Raw genomic sequence first — 19,340 nt, 5'->3', positions numbered from 1 at the left:
TATAGAGTATACTATATAGATCATAATTGATTTGAAAGTAGTGTATCTGTGAATTATATCTTACAATCTTATAAGAAAACAAGTAAGTGTTGAATTTTAACCATACGTAGCTCTGGCTATATAATGTGACCTTAGTTTAAATATTTGCTTAGTTAAAGATCAGATACACTTTACAGTGCAGTTCTAAAGCAAAGCATTAACAGCATTCTTGTCTTCTATGAAACATTATAATTTTTTTCTAGATTCTTATATATTCTATAAACAGATTAAAAAGAACAGCATTTATTTGAAATAGAAACCTTATGTAACATTATAAATGTATTTACTGACACTTTTGATCAATTTAAGTAATTGTTGAGGATTACAATTTTACTGAATTAAAGGTATACCAAAACATTTTATATATATATAAACAATGGCACATTATGAACAACATAGAGGAACAATTGAACAATAGTACATTTAGAAAGTAACATTACTTATTAACATTACAAAATTAAATGCATTTTAATACTAAAAAAAATTATATTCAAAATTGCTAGGAAAGTTTCACACAAAAAAATGACAAAGAAACAGCACGTAACACACTGATTTAAATGTATTCTTTTGAAATAGGAAATAGCATTTTTTGTTAAAATATACTCCTATAATCTTTGTTTTTATAAATATTTTCATTAAAATAACTGTTACAGTGTTGGTCATGATACCTATATACAATTGTTTATAAATTGACCTTATTGTAAATGTTGTCCATATATCATTTTTTATCATTTAAAATCATACATCGAATACAAAGACTGAATCTTGCACGACAGAGATGTGTCTTCCAGTCTCTCCTGGAACGGATTATTTACAAATTCCACACTAAAGAGAAAGATCTTGCCAAAGACCTTCCCAAAGCAAATGTCTAGTTCAACTGACATCCTCTACACAGCACTTGAAGCCTGTTAAGAGATAACTGCTAAAGTAGTTATTCTCTAATCAGAGTATACCCAAATAGTTTCCATCAAAGCATGCTAAAAAAACTAATCTGTTACAGAGGAGGTGCTCTTGAGTTTGCTTTAACCTGTGCAGCTGTGAGCCTGGATTCAATCTCACGCTCAATAAAGGCACCTGAGCCGTGTGGCCAGCCAAAACAAAGCTTTTACACTCAACTGCAACAATGAAAGCTAAAGCGATGCCCTCCTCACAGCTGCGTGCCTCTCTGCCAGCAAACACAGCACAGACAGACAACGGTGCAGCTCCACTACACTGTCTGCCACGGTGTGTGTTGTGTGTGTGTGTGTGTGTGTGTCTCCACACTGTTTATCACACACTCCAAAAACACTGCCAGAACCAGGACAGCTGCAGAAGAGAAGCGACAGTGATGGGGGGTGGTATTTACTTTCTTATCCATCCCTTGTGTATTAATGGGTCTTTAAAGGGTGTCATGCAACGAAAAAAAAACAGGGTTTCTTGCTATTTTGAAGTTAATATAGTACTAAATTAAATATTCACATGCAATCCTCTCGTCCTATTCCATCCCGCTTTATGGCATCACAATCATGTATGCATGTCATTAATGTAATGGAAGTCAGCAAATGGTTTCTTTTACATTCGTAATTTTACATTTTGGTCTTATTATGAATGGTTTTAATGAAAAGTCATCAAAATATAATGCCGTACTCCAGAGAAATTATCCTAAAACATTTGTCTGTTTGTTATCTAATGATATAAAATGTAGGCAATTTTAAGAGTGACTCAAGTGCCTTTATACCATTATATCCTATAAGTAAGTTTTTTGATTATGAGACTCAGAGGAGATAATTATGTAAATCACTTATGTAATAGAGGAAAACAAACTCAATGAGAACAGAAGGGTTTCATTTCATTGGCACATCTGTAGAGTTTGGTGAATTAAACAATTCAGCAGAATCAAGTGAATGATGAAATCTCTCATGGACTCACCTAAAATCAATATCACAAGCGTTTGATCCTGGTTCAGCCATCTTTCTGACAATAACAACAGCGTTCCAGTCATTTGGGGTCAAGGCTTACCACAACTTCCTGAAAGATACCTTTTGTCCCGAACGCTTGCCTGAATGGAACTGTATAATTGAATTTCATTATCAATTCATTAATTCAGTAGAGGTCTGGCATTGCTTGAGAGCCACCGCTAAAGCTTGGGCTTTAAACACCCATCAGTGGCTTTTATTTTATCTGACCTGACAGGTCAGTGCTATAAACGCTCTGTTCCCTTACTTTATAGAACTATAGAAAGAGAAAGGAAAAGTAAGTGAAACTTCTGATACTGTTGTGTATTCAAGTGTACTTAATCGTCCAAAACTGACTTTCATGGTTTTATTGAATGCAAATTCATCAATCTATGCTATTCTAGAAATAAAATAAATAAAAAAAAAATATGTGCTTACTGTATGAGCTTATAAAGAGCCAAAACTGACTTTAATAATAAATATTCAGGTGCACAATTCATCAGTGTATGCTATTCTAAAAAATACAACAAAATAAAAATAAAATAAATAATGAATGTTGAAAAAAAGATATATTAATAGTAATTAATTTGAACATAAAATAAGATCTATTCTATTCTTGTAGATAAAATTTATTCTGTAGGGCCTGCTGTACATTACACCAACTTGCAGTATAACATCCACACAACACACACACATACACACACACGCACATTCAGCCTGTGGACGCATTATGACTGCTTTTACAATCAAGGTCAGTGACTAAGGCCTAAATGATTCTGCTTTCCGATTTCTTAGCAATTTGTCTTCCAATCCACAGGAAGCCTTCAGCATCCTTCACTGGCATGTTTCATTTACACAGACACTAACAACCCAAGCTGCATCGCCTCCAGGTTATATTTGTTACCTTGCGGCCTGGTTTTTGTTGAAGTTTGCGAAGTTAAAGACATCTGTTTAGATGCTTCCTTCCAAACTTTTCCAGTGCAGCAGGATCGCTCTCACTTATTGTCCATAAAGGGCTGTTTGTTTCTGACATATGTTCATTTGCACTGCATCCCAGATGTCAAATGTGTGAACATACTCTTTATTCATTCATATACGTCATCTCTTCCCTGAGAATTCCACTTTTATTATAAAATACACATCAGATCTGTTCCAAAACCTTGTGAGCTGTCCAGCTGTCTGCTGCCTACTCAAGCAGATGTCCAACTCAATTGGAAGCTTATAAATGTTGATTTGGAAACATTGCAGTGCACAACACATGCACAGGATGCTAAACTAGAGTTTGGTATTAGAATGTTGATAATTTAATATTTAATTGATAAATGAATTGCTATACTTTAAGTCATCAGATTAATTAATCCAAGATTCAAATTATATTAAGATATAATTTAAGTTGAAATATCTTGTGCAGAAAAATCTTTAGTAACACAACTTTTTTATAAAAATTTATAATAATAAGAATCAATAATAATAATAATAAAAACATGATTTCTGAAGGATCATGTCACACTGAAGACTGAGTAATAATGGTAAAAATTCACACATGAATAAATTAAATTTAAATATATATATTCAAATAGAAAACACACACACACACAGTGGGTAAAATAAGAATTGAACACGTCACCATTTTTCTCAGTAAATAAATTTCTAAAGGTCCTCTTGACATGAAATTTTCACCAGATGTCGGTAACAACCCAATTATTTAGGGGTGGGTAATATGGCGAACATATCCTAATATCTTCTTTTGTGTTCAGCACAAGAATTAAATTAAGCTATAGGTTTGGGACAATATGTGAGTGAATGACAGAAATAAAATTTTAGAGTGAACTATCCCTTTAATGAAGGTCGGTATCAAGTTTAATACTGTCCCTTTAAGAGCTGCACACATCTAATATACAGGCATGTATCTATTTTTCTCTCAACTGTTTACTTTCATTTTAGACATAACCAGCTGAGTCTATATATAAACCTTGTGTGTTTTGACAGTATTAGCTCAAAAGATTACTTCGTTCAGTAATCAGGCACTGTTTAACGGGCTTTTTAGTGTGCACTCTTTGGGTATGAATAATGATGATGAAGATGAAACAAGAGTGGACATTTTAGCAAGACAATGATCCCAAACACACAGCCAAGGAAACTCTCAAATGGTTTCAGAAAAAGAAAATAAAGCTGCTAGAATGGCCCAGCCAATCGCCTGACTTGAATGCAATAGAAAATCTATGGAAAGAACTACACATCAAGAGTTCACAGAAGAGATCCCCAGAACCTTTAAAGACATGAATACTGTTTGTTTGGAATAATGGGCCAAAAACACACCTGAGCAATGCATGTGGATAGTTTCTCCATATATGAGGCGTCTTCAAGCTGTCATTAACAACAAAGGCTTTTGTACAAAGTAATAAATAAATTTCAGTAAGTGTGTTCAATATACTTTTGTTTTCCCTGGGCCATTTAATTTTATTACACAGAACTTCATTTCTTATTAGTTTTGTTTTCTTTTTATGTATGGATCGCTTGGGTTGTTACCGGCATCTGGAAAAAAAAATTCAAGTCAACAGCATCTTTAGATATATATCAAACGTGCCGTGTGTGTGTGTGTATGTATATATATACACACACATACACACACACACACACACACACACGCACGCACACACACACGCGCGCACGCACGCACACACACACACACACACACACACACACATATATTTAGTTCAAAATGCTGTCCAGGTAATAAGTTTGCTAAGTAATTATTGGAACAGAGGTATTTTGTTGTCTGAAATCCTGCAGAATCACATTCAAACTGAATATTCAAAGCAAAAGTCCTTGAAAAAGAGATACATGCATTAATCTCCTAGTCCCAGCTCTGTGTTTGTATAAAACAACCATCGAGTAAAGGTTGGGTTGCCGGGAGAGTTGCGGCAGAAAAGGTGAAGCACCACTGCTTGGGCCAGAAACACTGGGAAGCCGTCCAGAAGTCAAGGACGAAGCCTTCGCCATTTGGAGCAAAAGGAGCTGACCCAACAAAGAGCCCTGGGAGAGCCCTGTTCTGCTAAAGAGGACATTTGTAGTTTCAGGGAAGCTGTTGTTCATTTTAATACGCTGAAACAATGCTGCCAAAGCCCACTGGCTTTTTACAGTAGCTCTGCTTCTGGAGAAACACCAAAACAAGGTCACAATGATTAAGCAGGGACTTCACAGCGGCATTACAAACGAATCGCTCATTAATACATCTGCAGTGACAGATAGGAAGTTGTAGAATCACACTATTTCTTCATCCTTACATTTTTTTGATCTGGTCCAAGAGTGAAAGCTGCTCCTAGTTAGTTACTTGTCAAACTTACATCATTACCAAAACCAAAAACGTCAAAGGAATTTTACAGCACTTCTGCAAAGAATCTGAACCCAAAAATGAAAATCTGTCATCATTTGCTCACTCTGATGTCGCATCAATTCTGTATGAGTGTCTTTCTTTCTTTAGTGGAACATAAAATGAGATCGCAAAACATATAGTGATCAGGGGCTATCAAGCGGCTAATTTCTGCTAAACTACGACTGAAATATAAACCATTAATTTACAAAACACAAGAAAACTCATATTTCTAAATACTGACTGTGCCAAGCATCCGTTTCAAAATGAAACAAGTGTGTTCATCTGTAATCCCCTTTCCATCACTGTGTGTGTAGGAGACAGTCCGGTCCAAAATCACAATATATTATCACCCCAACGTTATTCTATACCTCTTCTCTTCTACAGATCTGTAAGGATGAGCAATGCCATTGACCGTGGTCACAGGAGGTCACAGGTTATCACCGTTCAATAAAAATTGCTTTCTGACAGCCGTAGCTTTATGTCTCTGATCTTGTGCTTTGACACTTCCAATTTTCCGAGATAGAATCACCGTCCTTCTCGCTGTAAATATGGCCAGCCTGACTGCTCACAACATCAAGAGGCTTCAGTAATGGCCCACTGCCTGGACTTCCTGTGGTTCTGCCTTGTCAACAAAAAAAGCTGTCAGGGACTCATCTAACTCAAGCAGGAGAGCAACCGTACGATTAAAAAGAGAGATGGAGAGCCAGGCAGACTATAAAACCTTGTAGTTGAAGATATATTCCCATAGTACAAGGACACAACCAAATGTTAAAGATTGAGGGGGAACAAACTTACACCCCAATTATATTGAATCTCAGACTGTAGCTATAATGTGATAAAATTACCAGGATTCAATCAGATTTACTAAAAAGGAAGTCTATCATGGTGTGTCTATCTGTGTGTCTATCATGGTCTATAGATCTTATTTTAAATAATAGGTGGGAAGTTCACTTTGCTGATATTGCAAATGATGGTGTTGATAATAATAGGTTCATAGTGCATTTCACTTTTTTCTTCTTCTGATGTTTAGCATGCTACAACAGCATTAGAAAAACATAGTTAGTGCCTAAACTTCACTTGCAGCTGTACATTAAAATCAACCGAAAAACAATCTACTGTACCATTATATAGAAAACATAATACTGTAAATTATATGCTTTCGCAACAGGGAAAACGTTTCACATAAGGTCATAAAGGTACTAGCCAATATCACTGTGTTACACATTAGCCGTAAGGGTTACTTAAAAAAAGTAAAAACTTAGTAATTGTCAAAAGACAGAAAAACACAACAACAGGAGCAACAAAGGGAGCAAAGGACATGATGGATGCTAACAACAGAAAAACCAGAAAGCAAAGGAATCAACACGGCAACAATACACAGCACAGCACCTTGTTTAAAATGCAGATTTTACTGGTGAGAAAAGCAAAGGCATTCACCATACTGTAGCACTTCCAAACAAAACACTAATAACTTTATTAGTATATTAACTATATTAATAACTATTTAATCTGAACTTGTTTCACGGGAAATACTTTCTGTTATTACTTCCTGTGCAAAGTTGAAAGCAAACCAGCTTTCTAATTTTTAAAGCTGTTGAAATGCATCCCTTGGGCTTTCTCATTACTTACAATGAGAATATAATTGCCATGCGGATTTACCTACAATCCCCAAAATAAACAAAACAGAACTAAACGATGGCTGTCCTGTAAGTTAGACTCCCTATGGATCTCACACTTGTTCTAACACTTCCGTCAATGTGATGGAGGCAATACTCAAGATGGCCTTTGCTGAAAGCCATGCATAATTAGACCCGTGAACACTGAATTTATTTCTACCAGGAAGATTTGTAATTTGAATTTGTAATGTATGTGTACTTTGACTCCCCTGAGTAGATGCTTTGTGGGCAAAAGGCTTTACGCTTATTTTCTCAAGCTCCTCTATGTCTGGGCCTGGGCCTTGTCATATTTCATGTGGAGAACCTATGACACTACATAAATTATGGGATGCAATTGCCAAGAGTGGCCATGTGGCAGGATTATGTACAAGGATCAGCAATGTGTATCTTTAATTACTTCCTGAATTGCTGATTTGTCTGACAAAGTGCATGATTAAGGGAAATCTCTCCAACCCCTCAATAATCCGGTCACTGCTACCATGAATCCAAAATGAGGCAAAAAATTATCTTGGAACCAGACCAATATATTAGCTCTCACATTTCATCAATGTCTTTTTTTGGTCTCTTTCCTTTAAACAAGCAGGCCACTGTAATTTATTTGACTTAACAGCCACTTGTCTGGGGTGTTGCATGTTGATATTAATGCAAAAACACACAGAGGATAGGAAAGGAGCAATGCACAGAGACTTGACCCAGTATATGAAGCTACACCAATTTTTTGTAGTCAATCGTTGGTGTATTTTAAAAGCAGTACTCAATATTGTGCTTTTAGCCACCAGAGAGTAAAAATTCCCCAAGCAGCTGTCTGATATATAACAAGGTGTTTTGGGCTTGAGGGTGTTTTATCTTACTATACCTGAAGAAAAAGGAGGAAACAACTTTGATTACAAGCCTGAGAACATATGACTCAAGTTGCCATGCACTGACCCATGTTTCCTACCCATTAGAGGGGAACAGCTAGCAGCGGAAAAATGGGGGAGACAACACAGTTTTTTTTTGCCTCACATCGACTGGACATTTACCTCTTGTTCCCCGCAGTGGTAATGGATTTTAGGAGGGCGACGGATCATACCTCACATTCTCGGGAGCCGGAGATGGTGTAGGTACATGGTCCTGTCCCATTGACCAGTACGTCCATGGTCTCAGAGTTTGTGGGTTTGTAGTCCACATAATATTCCTGAAGCGGGGTGCTGATGGTGCGCTCTGTCTCCCGCACCTTTTTCCGGCGTTTTCTTACCATGGAATGCTGCTGCAGTTGCTTCATGCTGCTGGGATAACGCTTCCAAGAGACATAGATCACTAGCAAGATCATGGCCACGGACAGGAAGAGGGCGACGCTGCCAGCAATTATCTTGTGGAACGAAACATGCTCAAAGTCCTGCTCAGGGATGAGTGGGGATGCAGCCGTTGGGGAAGGTGCAATAGCGTTGTTGCGTGTTATTTTCTCATTCACCCTGAACATGGTGGGCAGGGGGAAACGTCCAGGTTTGGAAGGGGAGCTTACGGTGGAGGAGATCGGCTGGTAAGCAGTGGGCATCAACTTACAGATTCCATGTGTGTCAATAGCCTCAATGACTTTCTCACCCTGAACCTCCTTTGGTCCAGCACAAATCATAGTAGTCTCCTTGTTCCCCTTGAAGCTCCTCAGCCAAGCTACAAGGGGGCATAAGCTGGGGCTGCATTCCCAAATGTTACCAGCAAGACTGATGGTAGTAAGAGATATCCAAGCTGATATGGCCTCTTGAGACACGTTGCTAAGCTTATTGGAGTCCAGATTAAGAGTCTGCAAGTTAGGGAGACACTGGAAGATGCTTGAATCCAACACCTGCAGGTCATTTCCAGAAAGATCCAGCTTTTGCAAAGAGGTCCAGGTCCATGTAATTCCCTGGGTTATAGATTTTATCCGATTCCACTGCAGATACAAAGCACGGAGGTTGTTCAGCCTTGGGAAATGAGAGAAATTGATCTTTGAGAATTGGTTGTGCTCCAAGTGTAACTCAGTCAGTTTGAGAAGTCCGGCAAATGCGTTACGGGTAAGACTTCGCAGTCGATTGTAGCCCAAATCAAGAAACTCTAGGTTTCGACAATCCTGGAACACTCGCATGGGAACTGTCTTGAGGGAATTCGATCTGATGTGGAGACTCAACAGTTTCCGCAAGCCCTGGAACTGGTTTGGCTGCAGGACTTGAAGTTTGTTGTAAGACAGGTCCAGATTGCGTAGGTTGGGGATTGAATGGAACGTGCTGTTTTCCAAATGTGTGATCTTGTTGGAGCTGAGGATCAACTCCTTTAGTCTTCGAACACCCTGAAAGGCTTGTTTGTCCACTGCATTGATGTAGTTGTGGTCCAGGTACAACCATACTAACTGGCTGAGGCTGGCAAATTGACCAGCCCTGAGGTTCACCAAGCTGTTGTACCGCAGAGAGAGGCCCTGGCATCCCACGGAAACATTCTTTGGCACATCACGGAAGGCATTTGACTCGCAATACACTATTTTGCCATCGCAGCGGCAGCTTCGGGGACACGGTTTCTCTCGGACTCTGCCTTGGGAAGCCAAGAGCCAGGCCTGCACGAGCAAGGGGATCATCAGCCAACGGGATCTCACCAGGGATCCTGCATTAAACACAAAGAGAAAGATGGAATAAGCCCTGATTCGGTTAATGCTGAATCCTAGTCTTTTGCATTTAGTCAAAAACTGATGATAACTTACTTACAAGGATTAGTACATACTTAATTAGTCCCACTGCACAGTTTGCACAAAGTATGTTATCAAATTACATAGCCAATGTTTACTGAATAAAATCTTGAATGTAGGAGGAAAGTAAGAACTTATTTGTTTTGCCTTTAGTCAAAATTTTATTTACCTTCTCTTAATTTCCCATTAATGTGATTACTATGCAAATTGTTGCTCTAGACTAGTATTTGGCATTCTTAAAGTATGCAGATGTCAGTTGATTCTCCTAGTTCATGTACTTTAATTAAAAATGAAAGCAAATATATACCTTTACCTTGAAGCAACCAGGAGAACTCAATAGGCAAGTCTAACTTTATTCAAATAAGGAAGAAAATACATTTCCCTTAAGGTTTCTTAAAAACCATAATTACACACTGGCTCGAATAAACAGTCTCTGTGGTAGAGAAACCAGACTGTTGACTTAAAATAATACTGTTCTTTAAGCTCATGGTTCATGTATGATATCAAAAGATACTATAAATAAGAACTTAGAAATTTTTTGGATAAAGAAGAATACAGAATAACGCAAGACAAGCTACAGATAAAAAAACAGAGACACAAGTATCACAACAATACAGAAGAGAGAGAGAACGGAGAGCATTGAGTGATGCCTAGATGTCCTTGTGATTGCTTTGTTATCTAAATGAAAAAGAGTAAATCAAATATCTGTGGCTACAAAAATATAAATTATGATTAATTGTGCTTGATTGTGCAGTACAAAAATCTGCAGTAGGGTCCCCCTTGGCAGAAATCACATTCGGGCTCTTGGAATCGTCTGCCCACCCCACTTAACACCGCCCATGTTCATGAGCGAATCATTTTTTGAGTCTGATGAATCGATTAATCCACTTTAAAACTGAATGATCTCAATAATTTGGGGTTCAAATGATTCTCAAGCTCAACTAACTGACTCAGTGAGCCAGTCGCAGAGGTTAACAGCTCACTGGAGAAGATGATAATTAGTGAATAATGATGTAAATCTAGGTCTTTTCATTACTTAAAGCTATCAAATGACTTCAGAAGACTTGGAATACAGTGAGTCAGACTACTTTTGTGATACCTTTTCGTAGTGCTTTTGTGCCCTTTATAAAGCTTGAAAGCTTCAGCTCCATTCACTGTAATTGCATGGAAAACAGCAACCTGCAGAGTTTTTCTCCTTTTGTATTTCCTAGTAGAAATATGGGTTTCATACCACAAATAAACTACAAAAAGATGACAAAATTACTATTTTAAGAAAAAAAAGAAAAAGAAAAACATAATATTTTGAATAATTGAAAACATCTTTGCCAATCAATGAAGGACAGTGACAATTTCCATTTCCTCTTTGGCTGGCTCAGTGTCTCTTTATGCTTTGTTATCCGATTTAGCTTCTTCCTCAGTTTGGGCAGAGTTGAGTCTTTTTCTTTTTTCTCGAGCTAAGGGTGTGCCAAAATTGATAACAGCCCTTTGTCTGCTGTTCTTGGAGCAAAAACAGTAAAAATTATTGGTTTATCTTGAGTGGCCAGCACAAAGGCTTACCATCTGAAACTTTAATCATATTACAGCTATTCAGTAAATATAAAAGTAATTGTATAAATGTACAATGGTGAGCAGCAATGCGTTTGAATCATCCAACCCAACCACTGTTTGCCAGCCTCCAGATCTAGATCTAATCAAAACATTTTGTGTAGGTCAATTGAATGAAACGGGCTAATCTAATATTCTTGAAGACAGAGCGTAGGCTGGCCGAACAACCTGTTATCTGCAGGACAATCGGTTCAGTGTGGCATTGCAAATTGCTGTTGAATTCATTTAAAATAATGAGAGAAAAACACAGTCCCTAATCTTCCTCTGAAGAGTCTGCAGTAAATGTGTTATAGTGAAAAGTAGTCAAAGTTTATAGCTATATAACTTAAGGCCTGTCTCTGAGTGAACATACTCAACAGTAAAAGTTTTCCTAGTAAAAGTCCATGTTACCGCTGCTTGTAAATTCATACTATGAGAACATAATGCTTCTTTTGTACAGTACAATATAGCCTGTTTGCACTTCTCTAGACCCACTTCACATTGTAAGGCAATGAAGATTAATTGCTCATATGTGAGCCTGGACCACAAAACTAGTTATAAAAAAATCTCGAAATTGAGATTTACACATGAAAACTGAATAAATTAGCTGTGCATTGATGTGATGTATGCCGAGAGACAACTATTTGAAAATCTGGAATCTGAAGGTGCTAAAAAAATCTGAATATTAAAGTTATGAATTCTTAGCAATGCATATTACTAATCAGAAAGTAAGTTTTAGTATGTTTACAGATGGAAATTTACAAAATATCTTTACTGAACATGATCTTTATATAGTATCCTAATGATTTTTGGCTCAAAAGAAAAAACAAAATTTTTGACCAATACAATACATTTTTGGCTATTGCTACAAATATACCCCATAGGACTTAAGACTTAAGGGTTTTGTGCTCCAGGGTCACACACACACATATATATATATAAAGAGAGATTAGAGCAATTAATTTAACTAGATTTGTCAATTTTCTAAAGAAACTGACATGTCTGACACTACAAAATGCCAGTGCTGGGTAGATTACTTACAAATTGTAGTCTGTAAATTAAAACAAATAAAACAAAATTAAAATAAAACATTTAATAAAAATATGAAATATTATTCCTCTTTACTTGCATGCTATGTGACCATGTGAATAATATGTAATCATGCAATATGCAATATGATCTAATTACAAGCAGGGCAAATTGCGTTTTTTACAGTAAATACTTTTTATGGTATTTTTGCTGTACGTCCTCATCTGGCCTGGGCTTGCATTGTTTGTTTTTAATTTAATTAGATACATAACTTATATTTGTGTCATTTGACATTTAAATATTGGATATTTGCATTTTTTATTATTTTTTTGTTTTGAGGAATATTCAATCTGTTTCTGTGCCAGTGAGATGAGTAAATGGGAGTTCAATTTTAGTCTAGAACTACAGTTTTCACAGTGCACACAACACCTTTGCACTTTCTCCTGATTTCTCTCAACATGCATGGGACAGGAGAGCTGCCAGTCATTAAATGTGAAAAAGTAACTGGCGTTGCTTATTTAAAAAAAAAAAAAAAAAAAAAAAATCATTTTTTCTTGCAAAATAAAAAGTAATACACTGCTTTTCTAACTGAGAAAAGTAATCTGATTACATAACTTGTGTTACTGGTAATGCATTAACCCAACACTGATTACAAGTGCTTAATTTTTGGAATTTGATTACGCAATCCAGATTACATGTAATCAGTTACTACCCAGCTCTGTGAAAACACCAAAATACTGTAGGTGGTTGCCAGGGCATTTCTATATGTGGTTTTGACATGTGAAAAATCCCACATACCACCTAGAACACCCTTTTTAGGCTAATGTAAAGCATTCTAGCCGCTAAAATTGTCCACATGTCACTTGGGAAGGCCAGAACAGCCTAATTAGAAAAAGATAGATGGGTAAATCAATTTAGTCTCTGCAATATCACTAGCTACATAGAACACCTTGGGCAAGATCACACGAAGTTATTCAAAGGTACACAAGGACACAAGGAGCAATTGAGCAACCCAAAAGGGTTTGCATGCAAATTCACAAAGTTTTAATTAACTCTCACAGCGTAGCGGCTGGAGTCCCCCTCATGAGTCATGCTTTAAGTACAAAAAGAGCCAACCTGGAAACCTCCATTTAATTTTTCTTTCTCCGCATATATGCATGATAACATAAGTGCATCTTGGCCTCCCCCACCTTCCTACATCCAATTTATCACGATAAAGGAACAGCAGCCAAGATGCAGTCAAATAGTGCGTGTAAACCAGCCCTTGATCTCAAAACTCATTCATCATGCCACCAACATTAAAACACGTCCACATCCAGTTCTCAGAACCGCAGTTTCTGCTAAGCCTTTCTTGTGGTAAAAGCAATCTCTCCGACTGGATGCTAGATACCCATGGGAAAGAAAAATCTAAATGAGATCCCTCTAATATCGCAATTGTTTTTCCTCCACAGCAAAGAGGTGGAGTGCTGAGCAAAGAGAGACTTTTAGTGTCTCTGGCTGAAAAAAAGACCTCAGTAATCTCACATATTTCTCTTTTGTGTCTCATCATCTTAAGATAAAATAAAAGACGTCTGTGATCCAAAGTAAAACAAGAATTTCCAGTGAAATTCTTCCAAAGAAATTCTTCGACATTTATTTTATGGGCCCTATTTTAACGATCTAAACGCAAAGTCTAAATGTTAACTCATTTGGGCCAGTTTTATGTCTCCTAATCAATTTTAAGAGAAAGCGTTAAAAAAAAATACACAGATTACTTTCATTTGACTTCGGATGGTAGACTTTTTTTGAGATCCCATTTGGAAGCGTAGAGGAAACGCATGAGAGGTGTTACACCTTTAACGTCCATAGAACCTTTCCATTGGACACAAAAGGTTCTTTCTAGATGAAAAAAGTTATTTAGATTAATAAAATGTTTTTCACATAAGAAAGTAATGGTTCTTTTGAGTGCTATTCACTGAGAGATTCTTTGGGTAACCCAAAATGGTTCTTCACTCTTAGAAATAAAGTTTTCAAAAATTTGGGTTTTACATCAATGCCAAAGAACAACTATTTTGGATACCCAAATAACCTTTGAGTGAACAGTTTGAAAAAGAAAGAAAGAAAGAAAAAAAAAACGTATATTCTTAGTTAGGGGTGAGAAGAGAAGATGCGCCAATAAACGCTGAAAATGAAGTGGATTTGCGCATCTTCTCGATTAACAATGGCTCTGTGTAGTAACAGCTGCTCTATGTGAAATCACGCACCTGATGGAATTAACCGCTGATAGATAACCGGCTTTACTGACGAGATGCGCATAACGATCGGCCGATCGTGATCGAAGCACCCCTATTCTTAGTGTTAATCTAAAGAGACCTTTTCTACTAAATGACCCTTTGTCCAATGGAAATGTTCTATGCATGGTAAAGGGTCTTGGAACCACTGATGCCAGTAAAGATCCTTTATATTTGATAGTGCAGTCTATAGAGACCCATCTTAGATCATCATGAGCTTTCATCAAAAGTGTCTTCAGTTGCTTTCCAATTAATGTCATCTCTGTCTAAGTGAAATTATTGAGATACAACAGTGATCTCGTTTTGATTTTCCTTTCTCATATGACATTACCTAGCATTTCACACTCTTAAAAATAAAGATTATTTGTTGGCATCTATGATTCCATGAAGAACCTTGAACTTCCATGGAAATTTTCCATTCCACAAAAGGTTCTTTAGAATATTGAAATGTTCTTCCAACTAACAAAAACTGTTCTTTTAAAACCAGTAAGTATTAAATTCAGTAAGGAGCTATGAAAAAGCAATATCTGCAAAACAATTTGGATTGATTTTCATGTCTTGATTATGTACTTCTAGTGCAATTTCTTTCACTGCAGAGTGCTTACAATAAACTACAAGCATACTTTAATGCACATACAGGATCACCAGAGCCCTGCGGAAAAGCTCCCTGTAACAGTGGCCAACTTTTTCAGCGCTAATCCCATCTGTGATTTGTTTCTGTGTGAGCAGGAAAAGCATAATCCCAAAACAGCAGTGCTAATCTCAAAGAAAGATAATCTGACACAAAATTGAACAGCTCTGAAGTAATCCCATCACATTCAAAAAGGGGCCCACATGCAACAGTCACAAACCTAATGATATTTCCATTGCCCACATGTTAATTTCCCCTGGCGGAACAGGTCATAACCGAGAATCTGTCTTCACAGTTTAAGCAGAAAAACCTGAGAAACAGATATGGCTACTTCCTGTGTCCATTTCTCACTGGCTGACATGTTTTCTGTCTCTCTCCCCAGTTATCTGTTTTGACAGCCTCTCCACTCTATTACCTGGAAAAGCTCTTAGACGTTTAATAAGGGACACTTGATGTGTCCAGACATCTTTTGGTGTGTTGCGGTAACGCGAGACAGGTAGCAAGAATGAGAGGAAGGGGATTGAGGAATTAGCTTTGGTTGTTATCCATTGTGTAGCGCTGTAATTTCGCACTGAGGTACTTAACAGGAATATGACAGTAAGTAGTTGTTCTTCATGCAGTGCTATTATCATATTGCTTTACAGCTTGTTTGAGCGTGCCAGAGTGGGACAATGGTATCTTCATCACAGAGTGACAAATACAGCAACATTTCATGCTACTGACATGACAGTTACATTCTTGTAAATATTATGGCATGCATTTCACTTCCAGACAATGCATTTGCAGTGCACATGACAAACAAACAAACAAAAATAGACCACAATAAATAAATAAAATGAACAGACTAATGAATGAATGAATGAATGAACAGGTGATTTTCACACTGTCAAGAAATGCATAAACCATATTTCAAACAAAGATCATGAAAAAAATAAAATACAATCTAAATAAAAATATCTCACTGTCAAGAAATGCATAAGCCATATTTCACCCAAAAACCTAGAGGACAATATAGAAAATAATAAAAAACTTTAGCATAAAAATACATTTGATTAATTACTGAATTGTTTAATATGTAATCATTATTTATTGAATAGATAAGAGATATCGATTACCTTTTTCATTGTATTTTTATCACCACTAGCCCACTACTAGATAGAATCATCATTACTAATAAAAAAATGTCTAGTATTTAGATAGCAAAGTGCTATTTTAATTCTTGGATGAAATGTAATGTAATGAAATGTAACTAAAAATAAAATCAATGCGTGCACACAGTATGATTTTGATTACTGTATTTCAGTAATGAGGATGTTTTATTAATTTTTTTGCACATTAAGATAATGGAAATAGGATGGGGTGCTCACTGTAATTGTCATGCAATACATTTTAATATCACAGAATGAGTGTGAGCTGAGCGATTCGAGTGAACAGCACACCTGTGAGGCACAACATCCACCTACATCATCTGCTCAGTAAACAGCCACGGCACCCAGCCATTATGATGACAATACTCTGAACACAAGAGTCACATTTGTTTCATCTATTCACACTTCCAGCACCATTTCATTAAGTCATACTTGAATGAACGAGTTCTCCATACCTTATACAGGGCGATCCCTGGAAAAGGAAAGGGGGCGGGGTGTTATTTATGATCTGATTATGATTATTTATGATGGGGACAACTATCTGTGCTCTCAGTAATTACAGAATGATTTTAAAGGCATCCACGGGACACTATTCCCTCAATCCTCAAATTGCAACAGAAAAAGGGACCAAAAAAAAAGCAACAGTTAAAACAAGACCTCTGCACTCCAAGCTAAATGAACGACTGCATTAAATCAAATAGTAAATCACAGCTTTCCACTATGACAGCATAATTTGCTCTAAAGCAATCAAATGTTATTTATTTATTTATTTCTTGAAGGATGCAAGGACTGACACAGCATTCTTGATAACTGCAGGTTTTACATGTCCTTCACTAAATGCATTGCTATTTGGGTGCTATATGAAGCCTGAAAAAGCAGTGTAAATCCCTAGAATTCCTCAAATTAAATCTGCACGGACACATTTGAGGCAGCACAGATTCTCTCCAACAGATGTTGAGTTGGACGAATCTACGAGCACCAGAGATTCCAATCAGGACAGCAAAACATCAGATAGAAAGACAGCCTGTTGATCACACAACACTCGTGCAAAATCTAAATAAGGCAATGCATTCTGTTCAATATGATGTATGCAGGTATGCGTGATGAAAGTTGGACGCTATGGAGAACTGACTCAAATATGCTTCATTCATTTGACACATGCAACGCACTTATACATCCCATAGCAATTCTATTTTAAGAGACGATTTTAGGGTTTCGATAAACCTCATATCCTATCTGTAAGAGCCAACAGACAATACGGATTCATTTCGACTCGTTCAAATCAACGAATACATACCCATCTCTGCGTAAATGTCGCGTTTCCAATAGGTTTTACAGCCTTTCGATGCGCGGTTCCAGATTCCGCATGGCACCGTCTTCAAACACACTCAGAAAGGAGCACCTGCCCAAAGATGCGATGCCCGAGATGTTGGCGAGGTTCGGAAAACTCCGGCAACGGCAGCGTTATTTCAATCCCGCAGCTGCGCCGCTGCGCAACATGTCCAGGTGAAGAACGCAGGAACCCTTAACGCTCTTTCCAGCGTAAAAGACAAACGTTAAGGGTTTATTTACCCAGAAGGTCCTTAAAAGAACATTTCCAGAGAGCACGCGTGTGTATCAGCTATATCCTTCGCCTCAAAATATCCTCCACTTGGTTGGAAAGTTTGGAGAGATTTGCGCAAAAGCGCACCATCGGATGCCCGCCAAGTTGCGCAGCTATGAAGAAAGCCAAGCGAGGGATGCAAACATTTTTCATATGACCTGTAAAAAGCGTAGCTGTGCGCAGGATGAGTGATGTATTCCAGATATCTGCTGATCTCACAGGAGCTCAGAGCTGCTGCTGTAAGCCACATTCATGGCGCTTTTCTTTCGCCGAATATCTGTCAAAAACAGAAGAAGGTTTTAAGAGGAGTGTGCGAGTGTGATTGCACTCAGCACTGGCGCAGTCATTCCTTAACCTTCTTTTGCAAGTGCTATGCATCGGATTGCCCTCTTCTGGTGGGAAAAGACGACATGCATCGTCCATTCACAGCATTTACCCGTAAATAGCGAGACTAAGTATTCTTGAGCGCCTCTTTGATATGACGGCATAAAATATTAACATGCAGTAATTGCATTTATAGGGCTACGCATGATTCATTATGCCTTAGAGGCGTAAATGTAAGGTTTAAAGGTCCTTATACCATTTATTCTGCACTGCTTCTTTTAAACTCATTCATTAATATTATTGCATATGTTCTGACTTAATTACTTGAAGGTATGGTCTATACATACACATAGGCTATATAATTAAGTATTACATGCTTACATAGTTATGTATTTATTTATTATTATTATTAATTTATTTATTTTTTGCTGTATATCAATTGGTTTTCAAATCATATTTTAACCTTACATTTTCACAAAAACAAGAAGGCTATTTCATGTTCCAAATTACAAATAAAAATCAAAGTCAACATGAAATCAAACAATCCCTTTACTTTCAATAATCTATTAAGTATTTTACATGCTTCTGATCTTATTATAAATGGTTTATCAGTGCATTTTATTCATATGTAACTATATGCAATTCTGTAAACCATAAAGATGTATTTATTTATTTGTTTGTTTGTGTGTTTTGAATGAAGTCTCTTTTGCTCACAAAGGCTTCATTTATTTGTTACAGTTTAAAATACCTGCTTACTACTGTATAAAAATCTATTTTAAATTTTGTATTTTTTTGCTGTAATCAGAGCAAAATTTTCAGCATCATTCGTCCAGTCTTTAATGTCACATGACCCTTCAGAAATCATAATAATATGCTGATCTGCTACTCAGTTATATAATTAGAAATAGCTTATATGTGTGTGTGTGTGTGTGTTTGTGTGTGTGTGTGTGTGTGTGTTCCATGATTATTCAAACCCTTCTCTCATAAAATATAAAGTCGATTTTTCAACATGCAGTCAATTAATGAGAATT

At 37.0% G+C, this 19,340-nt stretch overlaps 1 protein-coding gene across 1 annotated transcript; it reads right to left on the bottom strand.

Moving 5' to 3' along the window:
- Positions 1-7,731: 7,731 nt before the first annotated feature.
- LOC113073987 (leucine-rich repeat transmembrane neuronal protein 4-like) lies at positions 7,732-18,360 on the bottom strand. Its single transcript, XM_026246684.1, has 2 exons — positions 17,680-18,360; positions 7,732-9,638 (listed from the first exon to the last, which is right to left on the bottom strand). The coding sequence occupies exons 1-2, from the start codon at positions 17,681-17,683 to the stop codon at positions 8,092-8,094; spliced, it is 1,551 nt and encodes a 516-aa protein (XP_026102469.1). The 5' UTR covers positions 17,684-18,360; the 3' UTR covers positions 7,732-8,091.
- Positions 18,361-19,340: the final 980 nt, after the last annotated feature.

The sequence above is a fragment of the Carassius auratus genome, unplaced genomic scaffold, assembly GCF_003368295.1.
Source record: "Carassius auratus strain Wakin unplaced genomic scaffold, ASM336829v1 scaf_tig00013456, whole genome shotgun sequence".
In the NCBI taxonomy this organism is placed as follows: domain Eukaryota; kingdom Metazoa; phylum Chordata; class Actinopteri; order Cypriniformes; family Cyprinidae; genus Carassius; species Carassius auratus.
Note: the sequence above shows the minus strand (reverse complement) of the source record. Positions and strands in the feature narration are given on the sequence as shown.